We start from the raw sequence: 24110 nt of genomic DNA on the forward strand, positions 1-24110 counted from the left end.
GTGTAGTAGAGTAGTGGAAGCTAGACTAAGAAACGAAGTGAATATTTGTGAGTGGCAGTATGGCTCCAAGCCCAGAAAGAGCACTACCAGTTGGCTGTTTTAGGGACAAGGCCAGAGAGGATAGATCGAGATAGTTTGTACATGTACAGAGGAGGGAGAAGGTTATACAGTATAGGTAGAAGGATGTTAGAAATGGAGCTGCCAGTTAAGAGGTCCAGAGGTAGTCCAAAAAGATGTATGGATGAGGTCATGAAGGTAATTGCTTCAATCTACCACCTCTTCTCAGATAAGGTGCAGATCTCCAATAGGACAGCAAGTGACAAAGCAATTCCATCTTTGGTAGGGCCGTTGCTGAATAAGCAATAACCTCTTCATCATTACTTTGGATTCCCAATGGAAAAAAATTCTTAAGATTGCTATTGACCTTCTTGCATCCTGTCCTTATCATTAATGGCTCTTTTAGCTCAGACTGCAGCTATAGATAAACACATTTGTGATGACCATATCTCTGGTTTTATCTCTCCTTTCAAATCTCCTGCTGGTGTTTGTATCTTCTTTGTTGAAAGTTCTTTGTCCTTGCATAACTACAGAAGACTCAACAAGTCCTTTATTATGAACCAACTACTACTGGCATTGCTACAGGTCTAACAATTCTTATCAGACTAATGTCTCATCAAGGCTCAACATTAATCTTTTGTGAAACAGAAGATGTTTGAGTAAAAACCTTAGTAGACAACATAAAATCCCATAAAGGAAAAAAGCAAAAGAACATCTTTGGTGAAATATTGGACCTCTGTGTATATGCTTGAGTATATCAGGAATAATAATAATAATAATAATAATAATAATAATAATAACCTTTATTTTCTATAGCGCCTTTAAAAGAACATCTCAAAGTGCTTTACAAAAGCAAAATAAAAACAAGAAAAATAAAGACAATATAAAGATTAAAATTAAAAGGTAGGTCATGTAGGTCCATATATAGAGATTAATATAAAGATTACAATTAAAAGGTAGGTCATGTAGGTCCATATATAGGGCTGAAACCCAGTGAATAGGATTTTGAAAAACGCATCATGGGTGAAGCCATATTTAAGTGTAATAGTGAACATATTGCTACTACATCATGTGGCCTTTAAAATCCACTAAAAAAAATTCACTTTAGATTCCTGGGTGTTTCTGTCATCTTTTGTCTTCCACCCCCAATTCTAATGGACATACTGAGAGTGCAAATGAAGACTTACTGTCACTAGCAACACCACCACCAGGAGCTCAAAACACATTTGGTCAAGTCTGATTTTCAACTTTCTGGAGCAAAAGTAAGGCTTTGACCTATTTCTTGGATGGTTGAGAGTTGAAAGCCACTCTAAGTTGCTTACTGCCCCAAAATTCTGCAAGAGGATGCCACCTATCATGTCTTATACACTTCGCTCACCCATACTGACCAGACTGACAGGAACATGAGACTGCTGTTTATAGACTATAGCTAATTCTGCATTCTCCACAGGTAGATGGCAGGTAGTGAGAATGGTGCCAGCTAACTTTATCTCCTGGAAAGTCCACAATACCATGGTACTTCAGTGAAGCTACATGCAGTATAGATTGTTTGGACCCATGTGAAGAGGGTGAGCAGCTTCATCCAAGCTCATTTGAACAAAGCCAAAGAACATACATTCCTGAACAATCATTTCTTATTTATTTTTTATTTAATTATAAATGATAAAAAAATCTTGAATCTTTAATAAGGATATGGTGCAAGCAATTGTTTATTTGTCTTCTGATTCAGGCTTATGGTCTTCATTACCTCCTTCGTGCTCTCTGCACCATGACTAGCCAGCCTGCCTAGGCAGTTCATCACCACCTGGATTCCCACCAGGAGTGCACAAGGATGCAATGCCATGAATTCTAGCAAATCTTTGGCCTCATGTTGAGAGGTCTTCTGATTGGAATTTGAACCACCTTGCCTGTGTTTTGGACTGTGATTTTTGCATGAGGGTTTGATCCATGCTTATGTCTGAAACTTCTTTGGGAGAAGCACTTATATTCCTAGGCACCAGTTGGGTGATGTTTGGTTATTATACAAAATAAGGTCAGTGAATCTTTAGACAATCCTTTGGTAGATATTTTTAGACTTACAATATGTAGGCATAGCTGTATTCAGATCTAATACTTTTTGTATTGTTTGGGACTTACCTTATAAAGTCCATCCTGGACAGGTGAAAGTGTTATGGGCAGGGATTGAGCAGAAAGATGGTATTCTCTTTCCAAAGGTGGACATGGTAGAGTGGTGCTGACAAACTGGGCATAGTAACAGATGGATTACACTTAGTAATTGTCTAACTGTACTTATAATACTTGAAACAAATGGCAAGCTGTTTATTAACAGTTCTACATCCATTACCTAATTTTGTGCAGGTCAATATTGGCCTGAGATTTTTGTTTTGCAAATTCTTTGGTTTTTTTTCCTATGATGACAAAAGGACTTTACATTTCAATAATTAATTCTAACAGTGTGACATCGAAGGTGGTAATATTTTGCCATTATTGCTACCTATTCATCAACCCTTATTACCTATTATAACCTCAAAGTAATGTAGGTGTTGTTAAAAGGCATATTTTACTTTACTGTTTTAGTATTTCAGGATGAATTGTATACTACTAAAGTTAAACATGGATATTGATTAAGATGCCTATGTAATACAGAAAATTAATACTAATTGTATATTTAGGTAGATACATACCATTGTCTTTTTGAGATGAGTATGTGTTTTAAAATGGAATAACATGAAGAAAGCAAAATGTACAAAATTATACATTTTATAGAAACTACCCTGTTACTGCTAAGGTAAGTGTGAAAGAATTGAAGTTGTCCATATACTACTATGGATGAATTCGCATAAACCCTGCAGCCATGATCCAAAATCTAGTGAAAAGCTTCTAAGTACAGTGGAGATTATTATATCTGCAAATAAGGAACAAAGTAAATGCCCATGGTGTTATTATTAGAATATATTTGGATGCAATTTCAATTACAACTGTATTCTATTTGTGTTCTATTTTTTTGTCCCAGAAAAACTTTCATAAATCAAAAAAAAAAAAATTATAATTATACTTTCATGTGTGACCTTCAAATTAAAATCAAACTAAATAAGTACAGACATGTATAGTATTTCTATAATTCTTTTATTTACATTAGAATAAGAGGTTATACTAAAAAGCAATGTCATTTCCTCCCAGCATTATATACCTCATGCACAGATCAGTTTGGATTTCATACATTTGCAATAATAAGGTTCTAACCTTATAATGACAATTATGGAATTCATATATGTCTGCTCTTCATGTCATATTAAGTTAGTAAACCATGCAAAGCAAATATATTACAGAACATGATATCAAAATGAAGAAAAAAGAAACCAAATATGAAGATATAAACAAGTCATTTAAAGAAAACAAACAGTGGATTAGAAGAAACACTGGTTGAGGGAAAAAAAACAAACAATATCTATGCTAGAAATGGAGCAACAAAAAAGTATTCCAATAGTATATCCTAATACACTAATTTGAATAGCTGAACTCAAAACTTCAAAATACAGTAGCACACACTCGACAAGTGGAATGCATATTAAATGCTTTACACTGCCTAATATAACTGTGAAATGATAGATTAGAAGAAATATGGGAGCATTACTGTAAAAAAGTTTCTCTGTACTCTTTAATTGGAGTAGGAGCACAAGGAGTAGTTTGTCCAAAATTAAGTTAGTTTGTGAACACTGTAGATAGTAATGGCACCAAATGTTCATTCGTTGACAGTCAATTGCTGGTATGACATTCAAGGAAAACTTCGGAGTAACCCTAGCCTCTACCTTCTCTGAGCATATGATACTGTAGTAGCAACAGAAGAAAGGAATGAAAGGCTCACTGCAGATCTAAAAAACAAAAACAAAAATGGACACTATGAAACAACAAAAAATGAAAATGGCAACAAAAAAACAAAAAACAAACAAATGCATGAAACAATGTGTAGAAACGTGCAGACATATATTTTCATACATATATACACAATCTAGATTATGGAATGAAATTTATAATTAAAGTGCTTACCTGGATATTTGGAGCTGAGGGCTGTGGGCAAGCATCGATTTTACTGCTCAAGATCACACTAACACTCTCTTCCATTACTACAGCTTTGGTTATAGATAAACACTGAAGAAAAATAAAAAGAGAGAGAAAAAGCACGTCGTCAATGACTCTCGCACACTGGATATACGGTCTAATAATTAGGATGAATCTGTGGAAAAGAAATTACATTCATTTGGAGAAGTATTATACGTAAGTATGAAACGGTACAACACTAAAACATTTTGAACTTATGGCATTCATAAAGTAGCTGGATAACAGAGAGCTGGGTTCAAAAAAAGAAGAGATCTGGTTTTAATATATATTCTTGATTTCACTTACAAGTATTAAATGCTCAGCATCGCATTCAGGTTTGTCCAGATGCTATGAGTAGAGGTAGGGTCGGACATCTTAATCCTTCTTGGCACAATACACCAGGAATGCTTGAATGAAATGACTGTGAACTGTGCAGTTGTTTCATGGTGACAGGGGATATTGGTGCTCTTATTTATTATATTATAAAGGACAATCGATGATAATAAATAAGGTGTATACTTCCATATTAGGGAATAAGTATGGGTTGTGAGATGCACAATAGTGGCATACTTGATGTTACATTAAGTATGCTTTCCACCTCCAGTGTTAACATCAAAATGTCATGTGATATCTCTCTCTATACATTCTGCAATAATATTTGCTGAACACTACTTCCATGATGGCATGTTCTGTTAACCAGCCATATACATGCATAAAAAACACGTGTATACTTTAAATCTTGTTAATATAATGTTCTTGTCCATTTTGGCATATTTCCTGGTTTGTTAACTTGAAAGCAAATCCAAGTAAAATATAAAGACATCTTAAATTAAAGTACGAATGCAAGCAAAAAGTAGTAGTTAATAAAAATACTCTCTGTAAAAAATAACTAGATAGTTGATGTATTTAACTATAATAACTTCCTATAAAATCAGCAGTGGTATTTGAGTAATGAGCAAAATTTCCAAAATTACTTGTATATAAAAAATGATCTGAAGTTAGAAGAAAACTGTGAGGATGAATAAATGTCATGGTTGGCTATACAATGCATAGTATTTAAGCACCCAAACTACATATAATGGGACACTGTCACCAGCTTCCAATAAGAACATAACAGTAGTTTCTGGAATGCACTTTTCTAGAACAATCATAATCATGCAAATTAAAATGAATAAATAAATCTTTGTTTTCCGCAGATGTAGTGTGTAGTGGGGGAATTAATTTAAAATCTAGTCTTTTTGAAGCTACAAGCTTGTATCACTGACAGTGCTGTGGGAGTTTGGGCTAAATGCATAACAGGGGCAGTATTAGAATCTGCGAGAATAACTGCTGGATGAATAGGAAGATGAGGAGAAGTTCAAGCTGAAGGCGGAGCCAGTGGCATCAATGCTACCTCTTCTTGAACCTGATCTAGATCCTGTCCTGGATCCAGATCTTGAGCCAGTTGCAGACCCGGCACCACTTATGTTAAATGGACTGTAAAGCCCTTTACTAGACTGTGAACAGGCTTCTAGCAATCTTAGCCCAGTTCCTTCCTCAACCATGCTTCTGTCCATTGCATCCTTGTAGGAGATCTTCAGTTTAGTTTTGGGACATGTAAGGTATTTGGAATAAGCACTCACATCCCTTAGCTTCTGGGCTGTGCGAGCATCTATAATGCTTTTCCTGATTGATTCTTCCAGAGATACTCTTCCTTCAGCCTCTGGTTCAATAAGCCCACCAGTAAGATACTGTACCTCCAGAAAACGCTGACCAGCCTCATAATACAGCCAGCCTTTCTTAAGGGCTTGTGCAGCAGACATTTTCACTTTGGTTCTAGGATCCTCAAATCCACAGAAGGCTTTCTGTGCTAGGTTAATTCTGTCAACCATTATCTTATCTAGAAGTCCCTTATTAGTTGCATCAACAACAGAGTACTTTTGCCCAGTTGATGGGTCTATTATGCCACCAGTGCAAGCTTGTGCCTCCAGCAGTCTTTGGCCAGTGATGCTGTCCACTATGTTTCTGTGCATCGCTTCAGTGATTGAAATCTTCTCTAAAGTGTCTGTATCAAGAATGCCAGCCACAGGTCCTGTTTCCTCAGTTGGATCATTCCACAGAGTTGTGGGTGTTTTGATAGATGGTATTGGACTCATTGGATAGGAGGAAGAGGATCCAATGGATGATGACCGTGAACGGAAGCCACCCATGTTTCCAGACAACATGTCAGCAAATTCTGTAATGGCAAGGTTGCCAGAGCGATACTGATCAAGAGCAGACTGATCAATAAGACCTCTTGCCAGAGCATCAGCAATGTCATACTGGCGACCCGACCTTCTGTCAATGATTATGGACTTCTCTTCACCATCAGATGATGTCATTGTGATTTCTTCCCATTCACATTCCTGCTCTGCAAGTTCAAGATATGTTTGGTGATCAATGAGGCCTTTGCGATAGGCCTCATACACAGACATTTCTTTGCCTGACTCAGGATCAACAATAACAACTCTGCGTTTGCGAACAGATGATTTGGAGGATGTTGTTCTTTCTCGTTTCTTCTCCTTTAAGAGCAATAGCAAGTGATCAGTATCTGGGTCTATAATGCATCTCTCCATTAGCTGCAGATAGGTTAGATTCTCCTCAGTGTTTGGGTCAAAAAAGCCCTTGGTGTCATCAGATGGATCAGAGAGGATCTCATTCATCTCTTCATCAAAGAATCCACGGTTGTAAGCCACTTCCACAGGCAAGCGGTGGCTCTCTTCTGGGTCAATGATACCTCCAGTAGCAATCTGAGCTTCAAGAAGACGAATTCCATGGTCTTTGAGAATCAAACCTTTTTTCATAGCCTGGAATAGTGAGATGGTTTTACCTGTATAAGGATCTCTGTATCCAGTTACAGCCCGTTCAGCAGACATGAGCTTGTCTTTAAATTCTGGACCCACTATCCCCATCTTCACAGCTTCGCCAACTGTTAACTTAAGACCCTTAATTGGGTCAATGATGTATCCCGTAGCTGCTTGGGCTTCCAGCAATTCAAAGGCAGTCCCAGGCCTGATCATATTTTTCTTCATGGCTTGGTATATGGAAAGACGGTCTTTAGTTGTTTCCACAAACACTCCAGCAATACAGCTTGTGCCCTCAAGGTATTTCTTAAGCCTACTGCTCACCTCTTCAATTGTTAACAAACCATCATTAAGTGCAGAGACAGTTTCGGCATCAATAATCTGTGAGCGTATCAATTCTTCAATTGTGATTTCTTTTCTGAGACCCTTAAACATTGGTCTTTTTTCTGCTAAAGGCAGCAAATACTGTCCATCTTTATCAAGCCTGCATCTCTTGAGCAGTTGTGCATATGAGAGTTTTTCTTCATTAACAGGATCAACATATCCTTTAACTTCATCAGTGAGTTTCTCATATGTTTCTTTGTTGATATAGCCACGTTGTGTGGCAACATCTGCTGGCAGATGGAAGTTGAATTCTGGATCTATAATACCACCAGTTGCTGTCTGAGCCTCAAGTAGCCTTAAAGCATAGTCATCTTGCACAAGGCCCTTTTTCATTGCCTGGAAAAGGGAAATAATTTTGCCACTGTATGGATCCTTGTACCCAGTCACTGCTCTTTCTGCTGACAAAAGTTTGTCATGAATTTCTGGCCCTACCACACCTTTGCGCACTGCTTCATCAACTGTAAGCATCTCATTCTTGACAGGATCAATGATAAACCCAGTGGCTGCCTGGGCTTCCAAGAAGACAATTGCATCTTCTTGATTCAGAAGCCCTCTCTTCATTGCCTGATAAATACTGATTTTAGATTTGGAATTAGGGGCCACACCAGCAATGCTACCAGTACCAAACAAGTACTGTTTAACACTGTCTAACTCCATGATCTCACGAATGGTCTTCTTCTCTTGCTTTAGCAGGTTGTATGTTTCTATGTCAATTATACGGGCACTGTAGAGTTCTTCAATTGTGACACGGCGTCTGCCCGTATTACACGACTTGATGTTCTCCCCTCTGATGATTTCTCTCTGCTCCATTATCTCAATGATAATAATAATCATTCGCTCTTTAGTTAATTTGCCAGAACGATATTCGTCCAGGAGTTTTGTCCTTTCTTCTTCTGGTAGTAGATTTGAGTTCATAACATCCCAGAGGGACATTGAACCTTGAGGAAGACCTTCAATTGGTAAGTCCAACTGAGTAGTAGATAGATCGCTCTGGGTTTGTTGTTCAGTATAAAGGTAAGTCTTTTCAACCACTGTTGGTGCCTGTGGTTTGGATAGTCGTAAGAGGTTTAAGCCTGTCTCAGGATCTGTCATACACTTGTCTTTTAACTGTTTATATGTCACATTCTCATCAGTCTCAGGGTCAGAGAAAGTCTTGTTTATGTCTGAGGGTTCAGCTATAATGCTGGCCATTTCCTTGCTGAAATAACCCCGCTGGCATGCCACATCAACGGGAATCCGATGACTGTTAACTGGATCAATAATTCCTCCAGTGGAAATCTGTGCCTCTAATAGAGGCATGGCATGGTCTTTGGGTATGAGCTCTTTTTGCATGGCTTGAAACAAGGAGATAATTTTGCCTGTGAATGGGTCTTTGTAGCCAGTAACAGCTTTTTCAGCAGTGAGAAGTTTTTCATGAAGTTCAGGTCCCACAAGACCTGCTTTAACAGCATCATGAACTGTGAGAAACTGATTCTTTCCAGGATCTACAATAAATCCTGTAGCAGCTTGGGCTTCAAGTAGAGCAGTTCCTGTGTTCTGTCTCAAAAGTTTCTTTTTCATTGCTTGATAAATGCCAAGCTTTTCTTTTGTAGGTTCAAGGTATATGCCAGCAATGGTATCAGAGCCTTGTAAGTACTTACTAACATTGTTGTTTTTGCTGACTTCATCTGGAGTCTTCTTACCTTGTTGAAGCAAGTCATAGGTAGATTTATCAATAATTTTGGACTCCAAAAGGGATTTTGCTGGGACAGTAGCCCTAAGACCTTTGAAACCGGACTGATCTTGTTTCTTGGCCTCTCTCTCTTCCACAATTGTAACTACAATCTTTATAATCTTTTCAATTTGAATTTTCCCAGATCTGTACTGCCTGATTAAATCAAGTCGTTGTTCCTCAGTAAGATATTCAGAATTGATTATCTCCCAGATGGTAACTTTTCTGCCTTTAAATGGTCCACTCTGAATCTCTACTGATGCCTGTGTCAGTGCTTCTTTGGACTGTGCTTCAGTGTATTTCTCTTCCTCTTTGGCATTGATTGCTTGCTCGGACAAAGGCAGAAGCTGAAGCCCAGTCTTTTTGTCAGTAATGCATCTTTTCTGAAGCTGCTGATAGGACACATTCTCTTGTGTGTTTGGATCATAGAAACCCTTGATGTCTTCTGTTGGGTTAGTCAAGACCTTATATGTTTCATTATCAAAGTAACCCCGTTTGTAGGCAATTTCTTGTGGAATGTGGTAGCTTTTAACTGGGTCTATGATGCCTCCTGTTGCCAGTTGTGCGTCAAGAAATCTGATTCCCTGGTCTTTGTTAATCAGTTCTTTTTTCATTGCCTCAAAGAGAGAGACAGTTTTTCCAGTGTAAGGATCCCGGTAGCCAGTGACAGCTCTTTCTGCAGACAGTAGTTTTTCATGTAGCTCAGGGCCAACAACACCTGCTTTTACAGCTTCATCTACTGTAAGCTTCTGCTTGTTCACAGGGTCTACAATATATCCAGATGCAGCTTGAGCTTCCAAGAGAGCAAGAGCAGGGCCTGGCCTCATCACATCTTTTTTCAAAGCCTGGTAGAATGACATTGTCTCTTTAGTTGTGTCGATGACTACTCCTGCAATGCAGTTGCAACCCTTCAGAGCTTTGTGTACTGACTCCATCTCAGATACCTCTTTGACAGTCTTATTTCCTTTGTGTAGCTTGTTATAAAGATCTTTGTCAATAACTTTTGATTCTAGTAGCTCTGTTGCGGGAACAGATGCTCTAAGGCCATCAAATGCAAGCTCATTTGCTTTCTCTTTTTCTTCAGCAACAGTGATTATAATTTTGATGATCTTTTCTACTGTAATTTTGCCTGTTTTGTACTGGCGAATTAAATCTTTTCTCTGGTCTTCCGTAAAATATTCAGAGCTTATTATCTCCCAAATTGTAACAGTCTTTCCTCTGAATCTTCCAAATGGCACAGACACATTTGTCTTACTGAAAATATCCTTAGTTTCCTCATCTGTGAATGCTTTAGCATTAAGGGCAGCCGTTTCTGAAATTGGTAGGAGAAGTAATCCTGTTTCAGGATCTGTGACACATCTCTTCATCAACTGCAAGTATGTGAGATTTTCTTGGGTGTTTGGATCAAAGAATCCTTTTGTGTCATCAGAGGGGTCCTGGAGAATTTTGTTCATTTCTGCATTAAATTGACCTTGTTTATAGGCTGTTTCAATTGGTACACGATGGCTGTTGACTGGGTCAATGATTCCTCCTGTTGCAATTTGAGCCTCAAGCAGTCTGATGGCATGATCTTCCAAAATAAGACCTTTCTTCATGGCTTCAAAGAGTGAAATCTTTGCCTCTGTATAGGGATCCTTGTAACCAGTCACAGCTTTCTCAGCAGATAGCATTTTGTTATGAAGTTCAGGGCCTATTAGACCTTCCTTCACTGCCTCATTGACAGATAACTTCTTGTTTTTAATAGGATCAATAATGTATCCAGAGGCTGCCTGTGCCTCTAACAGGACTATACCAGTCCCTGGGGAAATTTTCTTCTCTTTGATGGCTTCATAAATGGGCATTTTATGGTTTGGATGGACAATCAAGCCCCCAATACAGTTACTGCCTTTAAGCATAGTTTTAAGTTTTTCTGTCTGGCTAAGCTCATTCACAGTGATCTTGCCTTTGGTTAAATTATCATAATCCTTTTGGCTTATAAGGCCTACATCTAGCAGGCGGCTTGCTGGAACTTTCTCACGAATGCCATCAAAACATAAAGCAGAGTCTCCATTTGTACTGTCAGTTTCAACACTCTGTCCATTAAGGTCTCTAGACTGGGTCTCCACAATCACGCTTTGCTGCTGAATGATTTCAAGCTGCAAAAGTCTTTCACGTAATTTCTTGTTTTCTTCAGCAAGCTGTTTTTCATGCTCAAGCTTTTTCTTCTCAAACTCTTGCATCTGTTTTTGCTTATTGACCATTTCTTCTTCAGCTTCCTTTTGTTTCTTAAGAGCAGCATCCATGGTAGCCTGAAGTTTTTTCTTCTCGTCTTCCATTTGTTTTTGTTGGCGCTCTTGTTCATCTTTTAGAGCTCTGGATTTTTTCAGTTCTTCTTCAAACTGGCTTACTAGTTTCTTTTTCTCATCTTCAATTAGTTTTTCTTTTTTCAGCAACTGCTCCTTTTCGAAGATGAATGTCTCCTCAAGTATTGTTTTCTCCTGTTTAATTTGTTCCTGCTGAGCATTTGCCATCTAGAGTAGAAAAGAAATAATTATAAAATCACAATACTTAAATCACATCACATAACACAAAACACCACATCTCTACACAAACCAAATATATTGTAAAAATACCTGATTAAAGTATTATATTATACAGTTAGTGTAAAGAAGAGAATATAACAAAAAAAAAACAGTTAATTAAGAAAATTGTTCAGAGAACATGAGAGTAACAAGTAAAATCTTTAGATTCTCATTTAAGCAATGTTAGTTTTCAGGGAGGGGGTTAATGACATAAGCCGCATATTTATTCTATGATTAATACAATACCTCTTTAGACTTTTTCTGCAATTCTTCAGCATCTTTTTTCAATTTATCCTTTTCTCTTTCAAGTTTAGCAATTGATGTGCGTAGCTCATCAGTTTCTTTGATACTGGATAAGTGCTGTATTTCCAATTTTCTGGTCTCTTCTTCAAGTCTCTGCTGCATCAGCTGTTTGTCTTCCAGCAGCTTCTGTGCCTGCTCTTGTGCAAAGTCTTTTTGTCTCTGTAGCATTTCAGCTTCAGCTCGCAGCTTGGATGCTTCCTGAATAGCTTGCATCTTTTCTTTAAGCATTTTTTCAGCAAGTGCCCTTTGCTGATCAAGGTCAGACTCCGCAATTTGTCTCAAGCGTGCAGCCTCCTGAGCCTCTACACTAAGTCTGGCAGCTTCTTCGGCTAACTTTTTCATGTTCTCAGCCTCCTCAGCCAGAAACTGTTGTGTGTTATCTTTGTCCTTTCTGATTAGACGTTGATTCTCCGCTTCTATTCTGAGCTTGAGCTTAACAAGCTCCTCCATTTGAATTTTAACCTTGAATAGCTCGTCCTCTACTTGGGCCTTTTGTTTAACAGCATCACTAACCTCATCCTTAAGGCGATGAAGCTCATCATCGAGGAGGGATTTCTGTTTGTCAGTTTCATCCAACTGCAGTTTCACCTTAATAAGCTCTTGCTCAACCTGAGACTTCTGCTTAAGGGTTTGCTCCGCCAGCAATTTCTGCTTCGCCATTTCTGCATCAGCTTGTTGTTTCTGTTTCTGTGCAGCAGCTTCTGCTTGAGCATGCTTGGCTGCTTCTAACTCAGCCTCTTTTCTCATTCTCTCAGCATCCTTCTGTGCTTCGGTTCGGCTGGCAGCTTCAGCTTCAGCAGCTTGCCTCTGAAGCTCTGCCTCTTCTGCTTTTTGGTGAAGAAGCGCTGCCTCTTTTTCTGCCCTTTCTTTGGCCCTATTTGCTTCTTCAGCAAGCTTTTTAGCTTTCTCATACTCTTCCTTTAGTTTCACTTGTACAAGATTGTCTTCCTTTTGCTGCAAAAGGACACTCTGGGCTTGCTGTTCAGCAACATTACATCTCTGCACTGCTGCGTTTGCTGCAACAATGTGTTTCTCAGCTTCTTTATCAGCTTCTTCCCTCTGCTTTTTGGCCTCTTCTACCTTCTTTTTGAGACGCTCCAACTCTTCTTGCGCAGCCTGCCGCTGTCGAGCTGCCTCTGCCTCTGCAGCAGCAATCTTTTTAACTTTTTCTTCAGCTTCCCTTCTTCTGTTTTCTTCCTCCAAGGCAAGCTTTCGAAGTTTTTCGGCTTCATCTTCGGCCCGCAACCTACTCTGTTGGGTTTCGTCTGCGATATTCTTTAGTTTGTTTAATTCAAGTTCCAAATCAAGCTTACCCGATGATGCCTTCTCAAAATTAAGTTTTAAGATACGGATCTCCTCTTCAACAACTCGTTTCTGTTTGATGGTTTCATCTACAATTCCTTTCTGTCTCTCTAATTCCATATCAGAAGATTTCTTGAGATGTTGTAGTTTCTCCGCAATGTCTTGCTTGTGCTGGCTTGCTTGATCTTCAAGAGCTTTCCTTTGGTATGCCTCATCTTCAGCTTTCCTTCGCAGACGCTCATTTTCTGCCTCTTTCTCTTTGAGTGCGATCTCTGCTTCTGTTTTTAGGCAGGTAGCCTCGTTGATAGCTGCAAGTTTTTCTTTCAGTATTCTTTCAGCTTCTGCTCTTTGTCTGGCTGCTTCCTCCTCGGCTACCTGTCTCTGCCTTTTAGCCTCTTCGGCGATCGCACGAAGTTTAGCTGCTTCTTCTGCAAGTTCCCTCATTTTAGCAGCTTCAGCTTCAAGAAGCTCTTTTCGCTCTGCAATGTTAGACATACTTTCTTTCTCAGCTCTGGCTTTAAGCTGTAGAAGTATGTCCATTTCACTTCTTACCTTGGCCAGTTCATCCTCAAGCTGTTTCCGCTGTTGCACAGCAGCATTTACCTCATTCTTTAAGCGGTAAAGCTCATCCTCAAGCAGGGATCTCTGCTGCTCTGCATGCTCAAAGTCAGACTTTAAACGGATGAGCTCCTGTTCAGCAGAGAGCTTCTGCTGAGCTGTACCTTCAGCCAGTTTCCTCTGTCTCTCCAGTTCTTGTTCTGCCATTTCTTTCTGCTTCAGGGCAGACTCCTCAGCTTTGGCCCGCTTCTTTGCTTCACGGTCAGCCTCTTCTTTCTGCTTCTCTGCTTCTTCCTGGGCAAGAGATTTCTTGTGGGCTTCCTCTTCAGCCTGGAGCCTTAGGCGAAGGGCCTCATTGGCTTTTTGCCTCCATTTTTCTAGCTCTTTTTCAGATTCCACTCTTGCCTTATCTGCATCCTCAGATTGCTTTTTGAGGCGTTCAGCTTCCTCTTGCAGCTGAATGACAGTTCCATGCTTTTCTTTAAGTGATTCTTCAAGTTTCGATGTCTTTTCAACATATGACATGCGCTTGCGCTCTTGGTCAGCAGCTGAACTTTTCTGTGCTGCTTCATGAGCAAGCACGATCTGTCGTTCTTTTTCCAACTCAGCCTGTTTCCTGCATCTCTCCACCTCTTCTGCATGCATCCTGAGCTGTTCAAGGTCCTTTAAGGCTTTTTGCTTCTGCTTAGAAGCCTCAATTTCGGCATCGGTCTTAAGCTTTAGCTTCTCCTCTGCCTCACGTTTTTTCTGAGTTTCTTCAGTGACCTGTTTGCGGAGTTTCTCAGCCTCCTCCTGAGCTGCTTTACGGAGTCGTTCTGCCTCTGCTGCATTGTCCTTTAGCTTTTGCAATTCTGCCTCTGCAGTGGATTTCTGCTTTAATGTCATTTCAAGTTGAAGTCTGATGATACGTATCTCCTCCTCTATTTTGGATCGACTCTGATGAGCATCTTCCACCAGCTGACTTTTTAATTTGATCTGCTGTTCTGACATTATTTTGAGCTCATGCAACTCTTGCTGAATATTTTGCTTTTGGCTCTCAGCATCCACAGAAACAACCTCTCTCTTTCTAACTTCTTCTTCCATCATGACTTTGAGCTCCTTTGCCTCTTTCTCTGATTTGGCAACAGCTTGTTTATGTGCTTCAGCTAGCTGCTTCTGTTTCTCTAACTCAGCTTGCATATCAGCCATTTTTTTCCTGTCCTCCTCTTTAAGTTTCTCAGCAGCTTTCTGTATTAGTGGAAGCAAATGGTAAAGAAAATTATGATTATGAGCAAGCATGACAGGGAGTTATGATTAAGGTTAAGGTTATTTTCGAGCACAAAGAAATATGCACACATGACAAATGTTAAGGTAGGATTTCTCAAATCAAAAACAAACAATTAATGCATGGCAATGTGTTATAAGTAATGTACGAAGGCAGCAGACACTTCATTCACAGCAACAATCACTTCAACAGCAATATCATGCGACTGGTGCACTGGCTCATTTTAAGCTGTCAAATGGCTACTAAAATCGTCAGTAAAGCTTGAAATGTAAATACAGTGATGAGGCTAGAACTGTACATTCATAGACAAGGTGACATAATTAATCTGTATAAAGACAAAACACATTTTAAAATAATCTTTAAAGATTTTCACTTATAGTATGGCAGGGATTACTGTCAGAAAATAAGGAAGAAAATAATCAACTGATTATTGCAATTGTTCATTTTTCTAGAAAAGCACACCCCAGTGTGTTCTATTAATCTTATACCATGGCAATGTTGATATATTTAATTACTAATATAAACACTGAATTGTTTATTCTGATACTATGAATGTAATATTTTTATAGTGGAATATTCATGAAACCTTTTAGTCTCTAATTCAACCTTTACATATACAGCATTTGGCAGACACCCTTATCCAAAGTAACTTACATTTTACCTCATTTTATACACCTGAGAAATTGAAAATTAATGGCCTTGCTCAGGGGCACATGAGCAAGCTTATTGGCAGTGTAATATTCCTGGGATTCAAATTGACAACCTTCCAGTTGGGAGACCAACACCTTTATCACAAAGCCAACACCTTAATCTCCCAACTTGTGTATTAGTTGCTGTAAACAGTGGCCATTGGTCGCTCACTATCCTCTCTCTTTTTTCCTCTTCCTTAAAGTTAAGACACTAGCTTTTCCTATTTGGTTACTGACAGTTACCAAATGCTATCAGTAAAGTCCGAATGTTAAATAAACGTCTTCTCACCAAGATCTTCACCACAATAGTGAAGTTAATAGTGAGTTTTTATATATATTTCTGTGTTAAATATCAAAATAAAATTTGTTCATTTTTAAATTATGTGACATGTATTAATATGATATTCACCATCCTGTAAATTAGTATAGTATAAAAACAATTGAAGTAAATTAATGTGTGCATTAATATACACAATATCATTTGCCTTGTTACACTGTTGAGTGAATAACCTCTGACCAATCAGAATTGAGAAAATGTGTCATGGTATAAAAATGATAACGAATGTGAAATGTATATGCAGTTAATGTAAAGAGAATAGAGTAAACAGAAGAGAAATAGAAAAGGACACATGGGACTACTGCTGAAAAGGTATTAAAGGTAAATTAAAAATGTAAGAATAGGTAGGAAATGTTTATACTGTGTAAACGACAGAAAGGACAGTATTCAGGACATTGTGTTTAGCTCAGCTAAACTCATTTCTAAAGCAGCCAGCAAAAGCAAAAAATTGCATATTTGAGACAGAATTATAATATATCTAATTCTCACTGAATCATATGCTAAATATGTAATTCAGTATGTAAGTTAGCAACAATATTTTGTGCCTGACAATTCAGACTGTGCAGATTACACTGTATTTTAACAGATAATGTTACTGGGAGCAGACGTAAAAGTGAGAATTGGATAATTTTAGCTAAAAAAATGAATGATGCATAATCAGGTTTTAGAGAATAAAAGGTGAAAAAACCCATAAGACATGAGCAAAGAGAAATCTTTACCTCTTTAGTGCCCAAGCAAGATAAGCAATCATCATGACAAAGCTCTGGCAAGCAGTTAAGAGAAGCAAAGAAATAAAAAGATTAGGGTTAAGAAATGGGGACAGAAGTTTGTTATTCAGTGAAAGGTAAGAATCTTCAGGCTTTGACTGAGAGAAAGTAGTGTAAAAGAAGAAAAGTATAAAGGAAAAGTCTTTATACCCACTGAATGACTTTTATGTATGGTTTGGGGATATGACATAGATGTAATGTGAAAATTTTATATTGTATTGATGTAATTTATTAGCTAATTATTAGCATTTGTATTGAGTATCATTTTTTTTGCCCTGGCATTGCTCACCAAAGATCTAAGGTATGTTTAAATCTGTAAATTTGACATGATGCATGTAAAGCATTATTTTATATTCTGGCTCTTTCAACTCTTCAAAAAAATTAGCTGAGATGGTTGAGTTCTTTTTATATTCTTCTGATATTTCTTTCCTCAACACCGAATAATTCCAAACGTCCAGTCATCCACACGTTAATACATGAAGTTTTGGTGGTGAGTAAGTTGCTAGACAGTTAGGGTTAGTGTGTTGTTTTTGTTTGGTAAGTTTCTTTAACAAATCACGCACCTCCTCGTCCTCTAGGCGACTCTGTGTGTTTGTGATGAACTTGATGTACTGGCTGGTCAAGGTCAGCAACTCACTATAGCGAGTCCTCAGAGTTACATACTAATTAGGGAGGAAAAAAATGTTCAATATAGTGTTTGAAGTGTCAGTATACACAAAGGGTCTTTTAAAAAACAAATAATTATCTAAAAAGATTGAAATATCATAAAGAAGACAATAAAGGCAGCAATTGTAAAAATGTACTCACCTCCTGAATGATGGTATCAGAGGCAGACTCCATCTTGGTCTTCTTTAATGGTGAAGTCAGGGGTTCTACCTGTGCTTTGTAAGCAACCAGCTGAAGTTCATAGTCCTGAAATAGACAGATAGTTTGTTAATATACTATATGAACAAAGCATGATTTGAATAACAACTCATACAAACATGCATTCACCTTAATAGTGTCGATATATGCCTTAGCATATTTATGGCATTCGTCACATTTCTCTTTGTTTTTCTCAATCTCCTCCAAAAGTTTCTGTAAAGAAGAAATTCACAGCCTTTATTCTCTCAAATAAATGAATTTTCCCTCATGATATCAACCAAACCCTTAATAAGAAATATATTTTATTAGATTTATATGCTACAATTCCATGATATTTTTTTTTGTTTTTTTCTTAAATAAGCAATGAAGTGTGAAATGGCACCTTTTCTTGAACCAGTTGTTCTTTCAGGGTCTTGCTGTTACCAATGGGTGTGGCCTGGATTTTCTCCTGTCTTTGTCTTGCATCTGTGATCCAGTGAATAAGCCAGTCATAGCTTTCACGGTAATATCCCAGCTGCCTCCCCAGTTGCTCCAGTTCGCGCTGTCGGAGGTCAACCTGGGTAAAAATGGCATGCCAGCGCTCCTGTAGGTTGGACAGTTGCTGCTTGTAGTGATCAAGCTCAACATCCCTCTCCCTGTGCACCTGGGCCATGCGCTCACTCACGGCAGTGGCCTTAGACAGCTCTCCCTCAAGAGCATCAAAGACAGGCTGTTTGCCCTCTGCCTCACTGCGCATTTTCTGTAAACAACAGGGATAAATATAAGAAACATGCACATTTATACAATGATGGCTCTGATAGAGCTGCCCTATTTCTGGCTGTGTGCCATGGAGTTCTTTACTCAATCATCTCAAATACTGTATAAGATATAACTGGCTCACATGAATGTTGCCATGTGAGTTTGTAGGACTATTTACAGACTTCCTAGATTCCTAGAGGTCCATAAAAAGTAATAAATGCATCATAAATGTATAATAAATTCAGGATAACTAAAAAATATATTTTCAAAAAATGCTTTGTGTAAACAAAATTAATAAAGGGTTAGGGTTAAATAAATAAATAAATAAAAATCTGACTAAACAACTGGACAGATTAGCAATTTGTTCCTCTCATTAAAAATGTTTAAGATGAAATATTCTTATTAATATTATTATTATATATATATATCATATTTGATTATATACTTGTGTGCCTTCATAAATAAAATATCATATACATGTAAAAAAAATATATATATTTTTTAATTAAACCTAAACTTTCAAAACTAAATGTAACAGGCAGTTTGTAAGTGCATTAGAGAAAGGACAAAGACATTTTGTGATCTCATCTGTGACATTGACATTGCAGTCACCTTGAGTTCAGTACGGTAGGTCTCCACTTCTGTGGTATCTGTTGGGACGGTGTAAACCTTGCGGAGTTCATCTTCGTACTTTCTGAGAATGTCCTCGGCCCCTTGTGTATTGCGAATCACTAGTTCGATTGTCTTTAGCCTAGGATAACAATTGTGCTAGTAAATATCCTCATTTATGAAACAGCTTTTATTAATGAATGAAAAAATCCCAGAACAATTGAAAGATACAGTAGGTTCTTATTACTTCTCGAGGTAGACTGAAGACAAGCAATGAGTATGGTCCATCTTCTGCAGTGTGATGTCTAACTCAGAGCGGAGGACTGGAGTGCTGGTCTGCTCAGGAGAGGCGAGTACCTCTTCTGCTTTCCGAGCCACCTTATCCAGGTTCTGCTTAATGCCATCCAGCTCCACATGCAGTTTCTGCAAGAGCAAAATACATATGCTGATGGTTATCTGATATAAATTATAAATAAATACATAAAGTTTAGAGTTCACGGGTCTTACTTTCTGGTCTGTGGCCTTTTGGAGGCAGTCTTTCAGTGGATCTTTTTCCACTGGCTGGCGAATGCGGGCCACTGTGCGAGATTCACAGTCCTCAATTTTCAAACGCAAGTCTCTGACCTGTGTGATGTAGGTCTTACACACTGACTCATCCTGGTCACCTGTAGGAAGGATAGAATAATTATCACAGATCAGCAAACAGCATAATGGGTAAATTGGTGCAAATAAAAAGCCCTGAATATGCACTGAAATTACTGTACACTGAGAGTTAACAGTGTGGTACCTTCTAACCAAACGTACCACCTTATTTTGATGGGAAGCTAAACGGATAACTCAGGTTAACAGTTAATTAGTAGTTCTATCATAACAGTTTGGGCCAAGAGAGATAAAAAAAAAATTGAGATAAATTACAAAGCTGAGGCTGAAAAACATTCATTCAATTTCATTCAGCTATTTCATTCATTCAATTTCATTCATTTGTTATGTTACATACAATGAAAAATTTAATACATACACTGCACAATTTTTCACCCACAAGATTTTCTACTTTACCCTTCAGACTTTCCACAGTTTCCCCAATGTAGCATTGTGTGCACCATCCAACATGCGTGCCATAAGCACTGAACCAAAACACATACTGGCTTTAGAAATTTTACTACACCTGGTTTTTGGCTTAAAAATTTTTCCTTTACTGTGATCATTAAGACATTTTTCAGCAAAAAATCATGAGAAGCACAAATTTCTCAACGTAAAAAAGAAACACAAACCATGCGTTCACTCGCTTAATCTCGATATTTAGCACAGTACAAAAGCAAGCATCTGGTTTAGAGCTTCATCTTGTAGCTGATGAAAATTTTCATCACATCCTATAAAAGCATCCTACATCTACCTGGATGCAACTCACCCTTTGCTCTGATAAGCCGTCCTGCAAGGTGAATTTCACAGTTACCACGCAGTACAAACTAATACCATTGTTTCTTCCATTAATTCTTTTAGCTGGTGTTGGACTTCGATAAAAACAGATTTACAGGCTAGCAGGCATGGAGAGTTGGGCTCACCTTTCTCCATTGTTCGGAGCAGTTCCTCATAGTGTTGTGTTGTCTTCTTGTAGTCTTGCTCAGTCAGCATGCGCTCATCTGGGCTGAAGAGCTGAGAGTTCTTAGTGTCTCTCAAGAAATCCTGGTAGTGAAGCTCTAGATTCCTCAAAATCTGCCGATATTCATCCACCTTCATGGTTTTCAGCTACAAAACAATCACATTAACCAAAAAGACAAAGTATTGTAAAGTTGGGATACTCCACATCTTTTTCATTGTTAGTTGCATAATATGCTGTTGAATAGTTCTCGCTTTATTCGGACGGGACTAGTTTTACGTGGGGACGTGGAGTAATGCAATTTTACCTCAGGACGTCTGTAATATTAATTGGCCAATTCGCACGGGACAAGACACCTCAGTAAAACTAGCAGAAGTGGGAGGGGTAACTCACTTTACGCACCACAGTAACCTCCTTGTCGTCATGTGCGTATGACGTTGCTTCCTGTTTCAAGCACCTCCATGCTTGCAAAATGCGCCAAAAACTACTTTTAAACAGAATATGACGGAATTATACCGTACATAATTACAGCGGGTCTTTTCGGACGGGATTAGTATTACCTGAGGTAATTTTTCCGGACCTTTTTACAGAAGGTAAAATTCGCCGTAATCTTTACTGACATTGTCCGTAAAGATTACCGAGATGGCACATTCGGACGGGACTAAAATCACAGAGAAGCTCTGGTAATAATTACTTTACCCCCACGTCCCCACGTAAAACTAGTCCGGTCCACATAGTGCTTAACAGCAAGAACCTGCTTTCACCCTTAAATTAAAGAAGCTTTAAGGCAAAGCCTTTTTTTTTTGTCAAAGGTCAAAGCATTTTTCCAAAACCCAATAACTTAGCAAGAGCACTCTGTAATTCAGTAAACAATTTAATATGTATGTGTGTATGTTAATAATACTCTGAGGGGAATTTTAATCTTATCATGAAGGTGCTCTATTTTAAGGGTCATCCAATAACAGTAAAACCCTTTAGTCTCAAAAAGCAAATCCCCATATGAAATAAATGTGCTAAATTTACTAAAACTGCAGGTCCTACAGTTCCTAATATGCATTAGATAAGTTTGTGGAATACAGTGAAATTAAATAAACTGTGCGAGAACTGACTATGGAGATGTTCCATGAGCGAATAAGCTGGATGTCCCTCATCAGGTACTGCCAGGAAAGCAGGCTCTTCATATCACCATGCAGTCTCTGCCACAGAATTGTTGTCTGCTGGAGACCAGCGTCCAGACTAAATGGTACAGAGTGCAGAAATATACAATATTATAGATCCTTAATCCTTAGTAAAATAATCATTTTCATTTTAACATCATACCCATTGCCTAGATTTCGTTTTTGTTATATTGATTTTGTTGGGTGTGAAAATATAAGCATATTCTATTAGACAAAGTATATGCCTATATATAAAAATATAAGACTTATTTGCATATATTTAAATGATGATTAGAATTTAGGGAACTTTCCTGATACAAAAAGCATTGAAATCACCTAGCAAAGATCGATATCTATTGTTTTACATATCTTGCCTTAATCCTAGCTTTCTGCCTAACTTGATCTTTTCTGAAAATGATTCTGAATGTGAAATAATGAATCCTTACTTGGACACACTCTCAACAGCCTCTTTGTTCACTGGTGGTACAATAAAGCACACAGAAGGTACGGCAGCCTCATTGCCTGACTGGTTTAGGACCTTCCATTTATAAGGCTGTGAGTTGTTGAGAAGTGCACACTCTTCTCCTTTGTGCATTGTGATCTGTTGAGAAACAAAAAAGAAAAAGGCTGAGCATGAAGTAGAGGGATACGTGAGTTGATAAGGGTGCAGGTGCTTTAACTAACCTCCATCTGTTTAAAGTCACACACTGCCTGGATTGGCAGCTTGCCTTTGATGGGGGTGGTGGGATTGCGAGGTTTAAGCTGGATGATGCTCTTAGCTCTCCTGTTGAGGCTAGCCATGTGAGTTTTAAACTCGTTCAGCTGCTCCTTCTCATCCTGACAGAAATGACACAGTGTAAGAATCTCTACTTGTTAAACCCTGTACACAACATGACACTTAAGATACAGGAAATACCAACCAGAGCGTCCTGTAGCAAGTCCTCCAGACGAGTGGAGGTGGTAGAGCGATCACATGTGTACTTCTTCTTCATGTTGTCTTGCATCTTCTTCATCTTCTCGTCTGCCTCTTTGACATCAGCAAAGAACTGATAAAAACAGGTTAGATGAAGGGGAAAGAGTTAACTCAACCTCGTCTTACAATGATTCAGGAGAAACTGTGTTTTATGTTTTAAGAGACTTTCTGAAGAACCTGGCATAAATTTAAATCAGTCTCAGAAGCATGTGTCCTCTCCTAAATACCAGGGTGTCATAAATAAATAAGTACTCGGTTGACTGACCTGATAGTATGCAGTGTTCTCTTTGAGATGAGCCTCAATACAGCAGCAAAGCTGAAGAATCCAACTCCACTGGGTCTGCAGGGCTGCAGTAAAAGCCTGGGAGAAAGAATGAGCATGGATGAAACGCACACACATACACACACAAAAAACAAAAACAAATGAAGAATATCTTAGCCAAGCAAAACTACCTCAACAGTCTTCCTGCCTGGGTGACCATCCTTAATGAGTCTTTCTCCACTGGTTTGGATGTCACTGATCTTCTTCTCCCGAAGCTCCAGCTCCCGCATCAGTCCCTGAAACACAACCAATGTGTTATGATTCAAAACAAAATCAAGCCAACTATAAATGTCATTTAAGGAATTGAATATGTCTGTCTTACAGAGTAGTTCTCTTTCTTTGCTGTCATGTTAGTGTTACGGTCACTCCAGTCAAAGTTGACCTCCTCCTCCTCCTTATCATTGAGCCACATGAGCTCTTTAGTGGCAGCACTGACGAAAGCATGGAGCTGATCAAGGTGCCTCAGGCGAGACTTAGATGAGTTCTGAATACAAACACAATCACGTCATTGACAGTTTCTGTAAAGGAACAATAATATGGAGGGTGACTTAAAGAACAATACTCACCAAGAGCTTAGCATACTGAAGGTCCAGTTTGGCCAGATATTCTCTATAGGTACTCTTGCTGGCAGGAGACAGCTGACTCTGAAACATACAGTAACACATGCTGAAATATATATATAAAAATATGAAACTATATTTTACTACTGCAGTCTACTGCAGACTGTCCTTATCACATGCATTTAATGAGCACACAAATTCCTAGTATTCTCTTTTATTAGTTTTTATTCTGCATTTTGCATTATAAAATGTAAGTATAACTCTGTGTATTATAATCTTTCATGCCTATACACAAGAGATATAAGAGTCATGACCTTTGTATGAGAGGAAGCACCAACTATTACAGACAGATGTAAGACCAGTGTAAAAAACTAAGAGCAAGCTGACAAGTGACTTCAATATCTCCTTTTTCTTCACTTCTTACATCGTTACTTCTC

General features: G+C 38.4%; 2 protein-coding genes across 28 annotated transcripts in view; both read right to left on the minus strand.

Annotated features, from left to right (window-relative positions):
• Positions 1–2320, minus strand: part of macf1b (microtubule actin crosslinking factor 1b) — a 33364-nt gene extending 31044 nt beyond the window's left edge. The window contains exon 1 of one of the 2 annotated variants that reach the window (XM_047810965.1): positions 2194–2320. The gene's annotated coding sequence lies outside the window, so the exon portion shown is untranslated. The remainder of the gene's footprint in view (positions 1–2193) is intronic. The other variant, XM_047810964.1, reaches the window with a different exon arrangement.
• An 844-nt stretch (positions 2321–3164) lies between these two features.
• The window catches only part of plecb (plectin b), a 108581-nt gene continuing 87635 nt past the window's right edge, over positions 3165–24110 (minus strand). For 20 of the 26 annotated variants that reach the window (XM_047810951.1, XM_047810949.1, XM_047810956.1 and 17 more), the window contains 21 exons: positions 23680–23757; positions 23436–23597; positions 23245–23349; positions 23057–23152; positions 22739–22864; positions 22503–22655; positions 22265–22419; positions 21771–21897; positions 20627–20810; positions 20473–20493; positions 19572–19729; positions 19312–19487; positions 19068–19206; positions 18100–18456; positions 17847–17930; positions 17661–17765; positions 17417–17515; positions 11880–15023; positions 4462–11582; positions 4105–4206; positions 3165–3929 (listed from right to left, as the gene is read on the minus strand). In XM_047810951.1, coding sequence (XP_047666907.1) covers positions 5463–11582; positions 11880–15023; positions 17417–17515; positions 17661–17765; positions 17847–17930; positions 18100–18456; positions 19068–19206; positions 19312–19487; positions 19572–19729; positions 20473–20493; positions 20627–20810; positions 21771–21897; positions 22265–22419; positions 22503–22655; positions 22739–22864; positions 23057–23152; positions 23245–23349; positions 23436–23597; positions 23680–23757 — 11589 coding nt within the window. In that variant the 3' untranslated portion in view covers positions 3165–3929; positions 4105–4206; positions 4462–5462. The remainder of the gene's footprint in view (positions 3930–4104; positions 4207–4461; positions 11583–11879; positions 15024–17416; positions 17516–17660; positions 17766–17846; positions 17931–18099; positions 18457–19067; positions 19207–19311; positions 19488–19571; positions 19730–20472; positions 20494–20626; positions 20811–21770; positions 21898–22264; positions 22420–22502; positions 22656–22738; positions 22865–23056; positions 23153–23244; positions 23350–23435; positions 23598–23679; positions 23758–24110) is intronic. The other 6 variants (XM_047810946.1, XM_027148939.2, XM_047810940.1 and 3 more) reach the window with 2 other exon arrangements.

The sequence above is a fragment of the Tachysurus fulvidraco genome, chromosome 3 (assembly GCF_022655615.1).
Source record: "Tachysurus fulvidraco isolate hzauxx_2018 chromosome 3, HZAU_PFXX_2.0, whole genome shotgun sequence".
In the NCBI taxonomy this organism is placed as follows: Eukaryota; Metazoa; Chordata; class Actinopteri; order Siluriformes; family Bagridae; genus Tachysurus; species Tachysurus fulvidraco.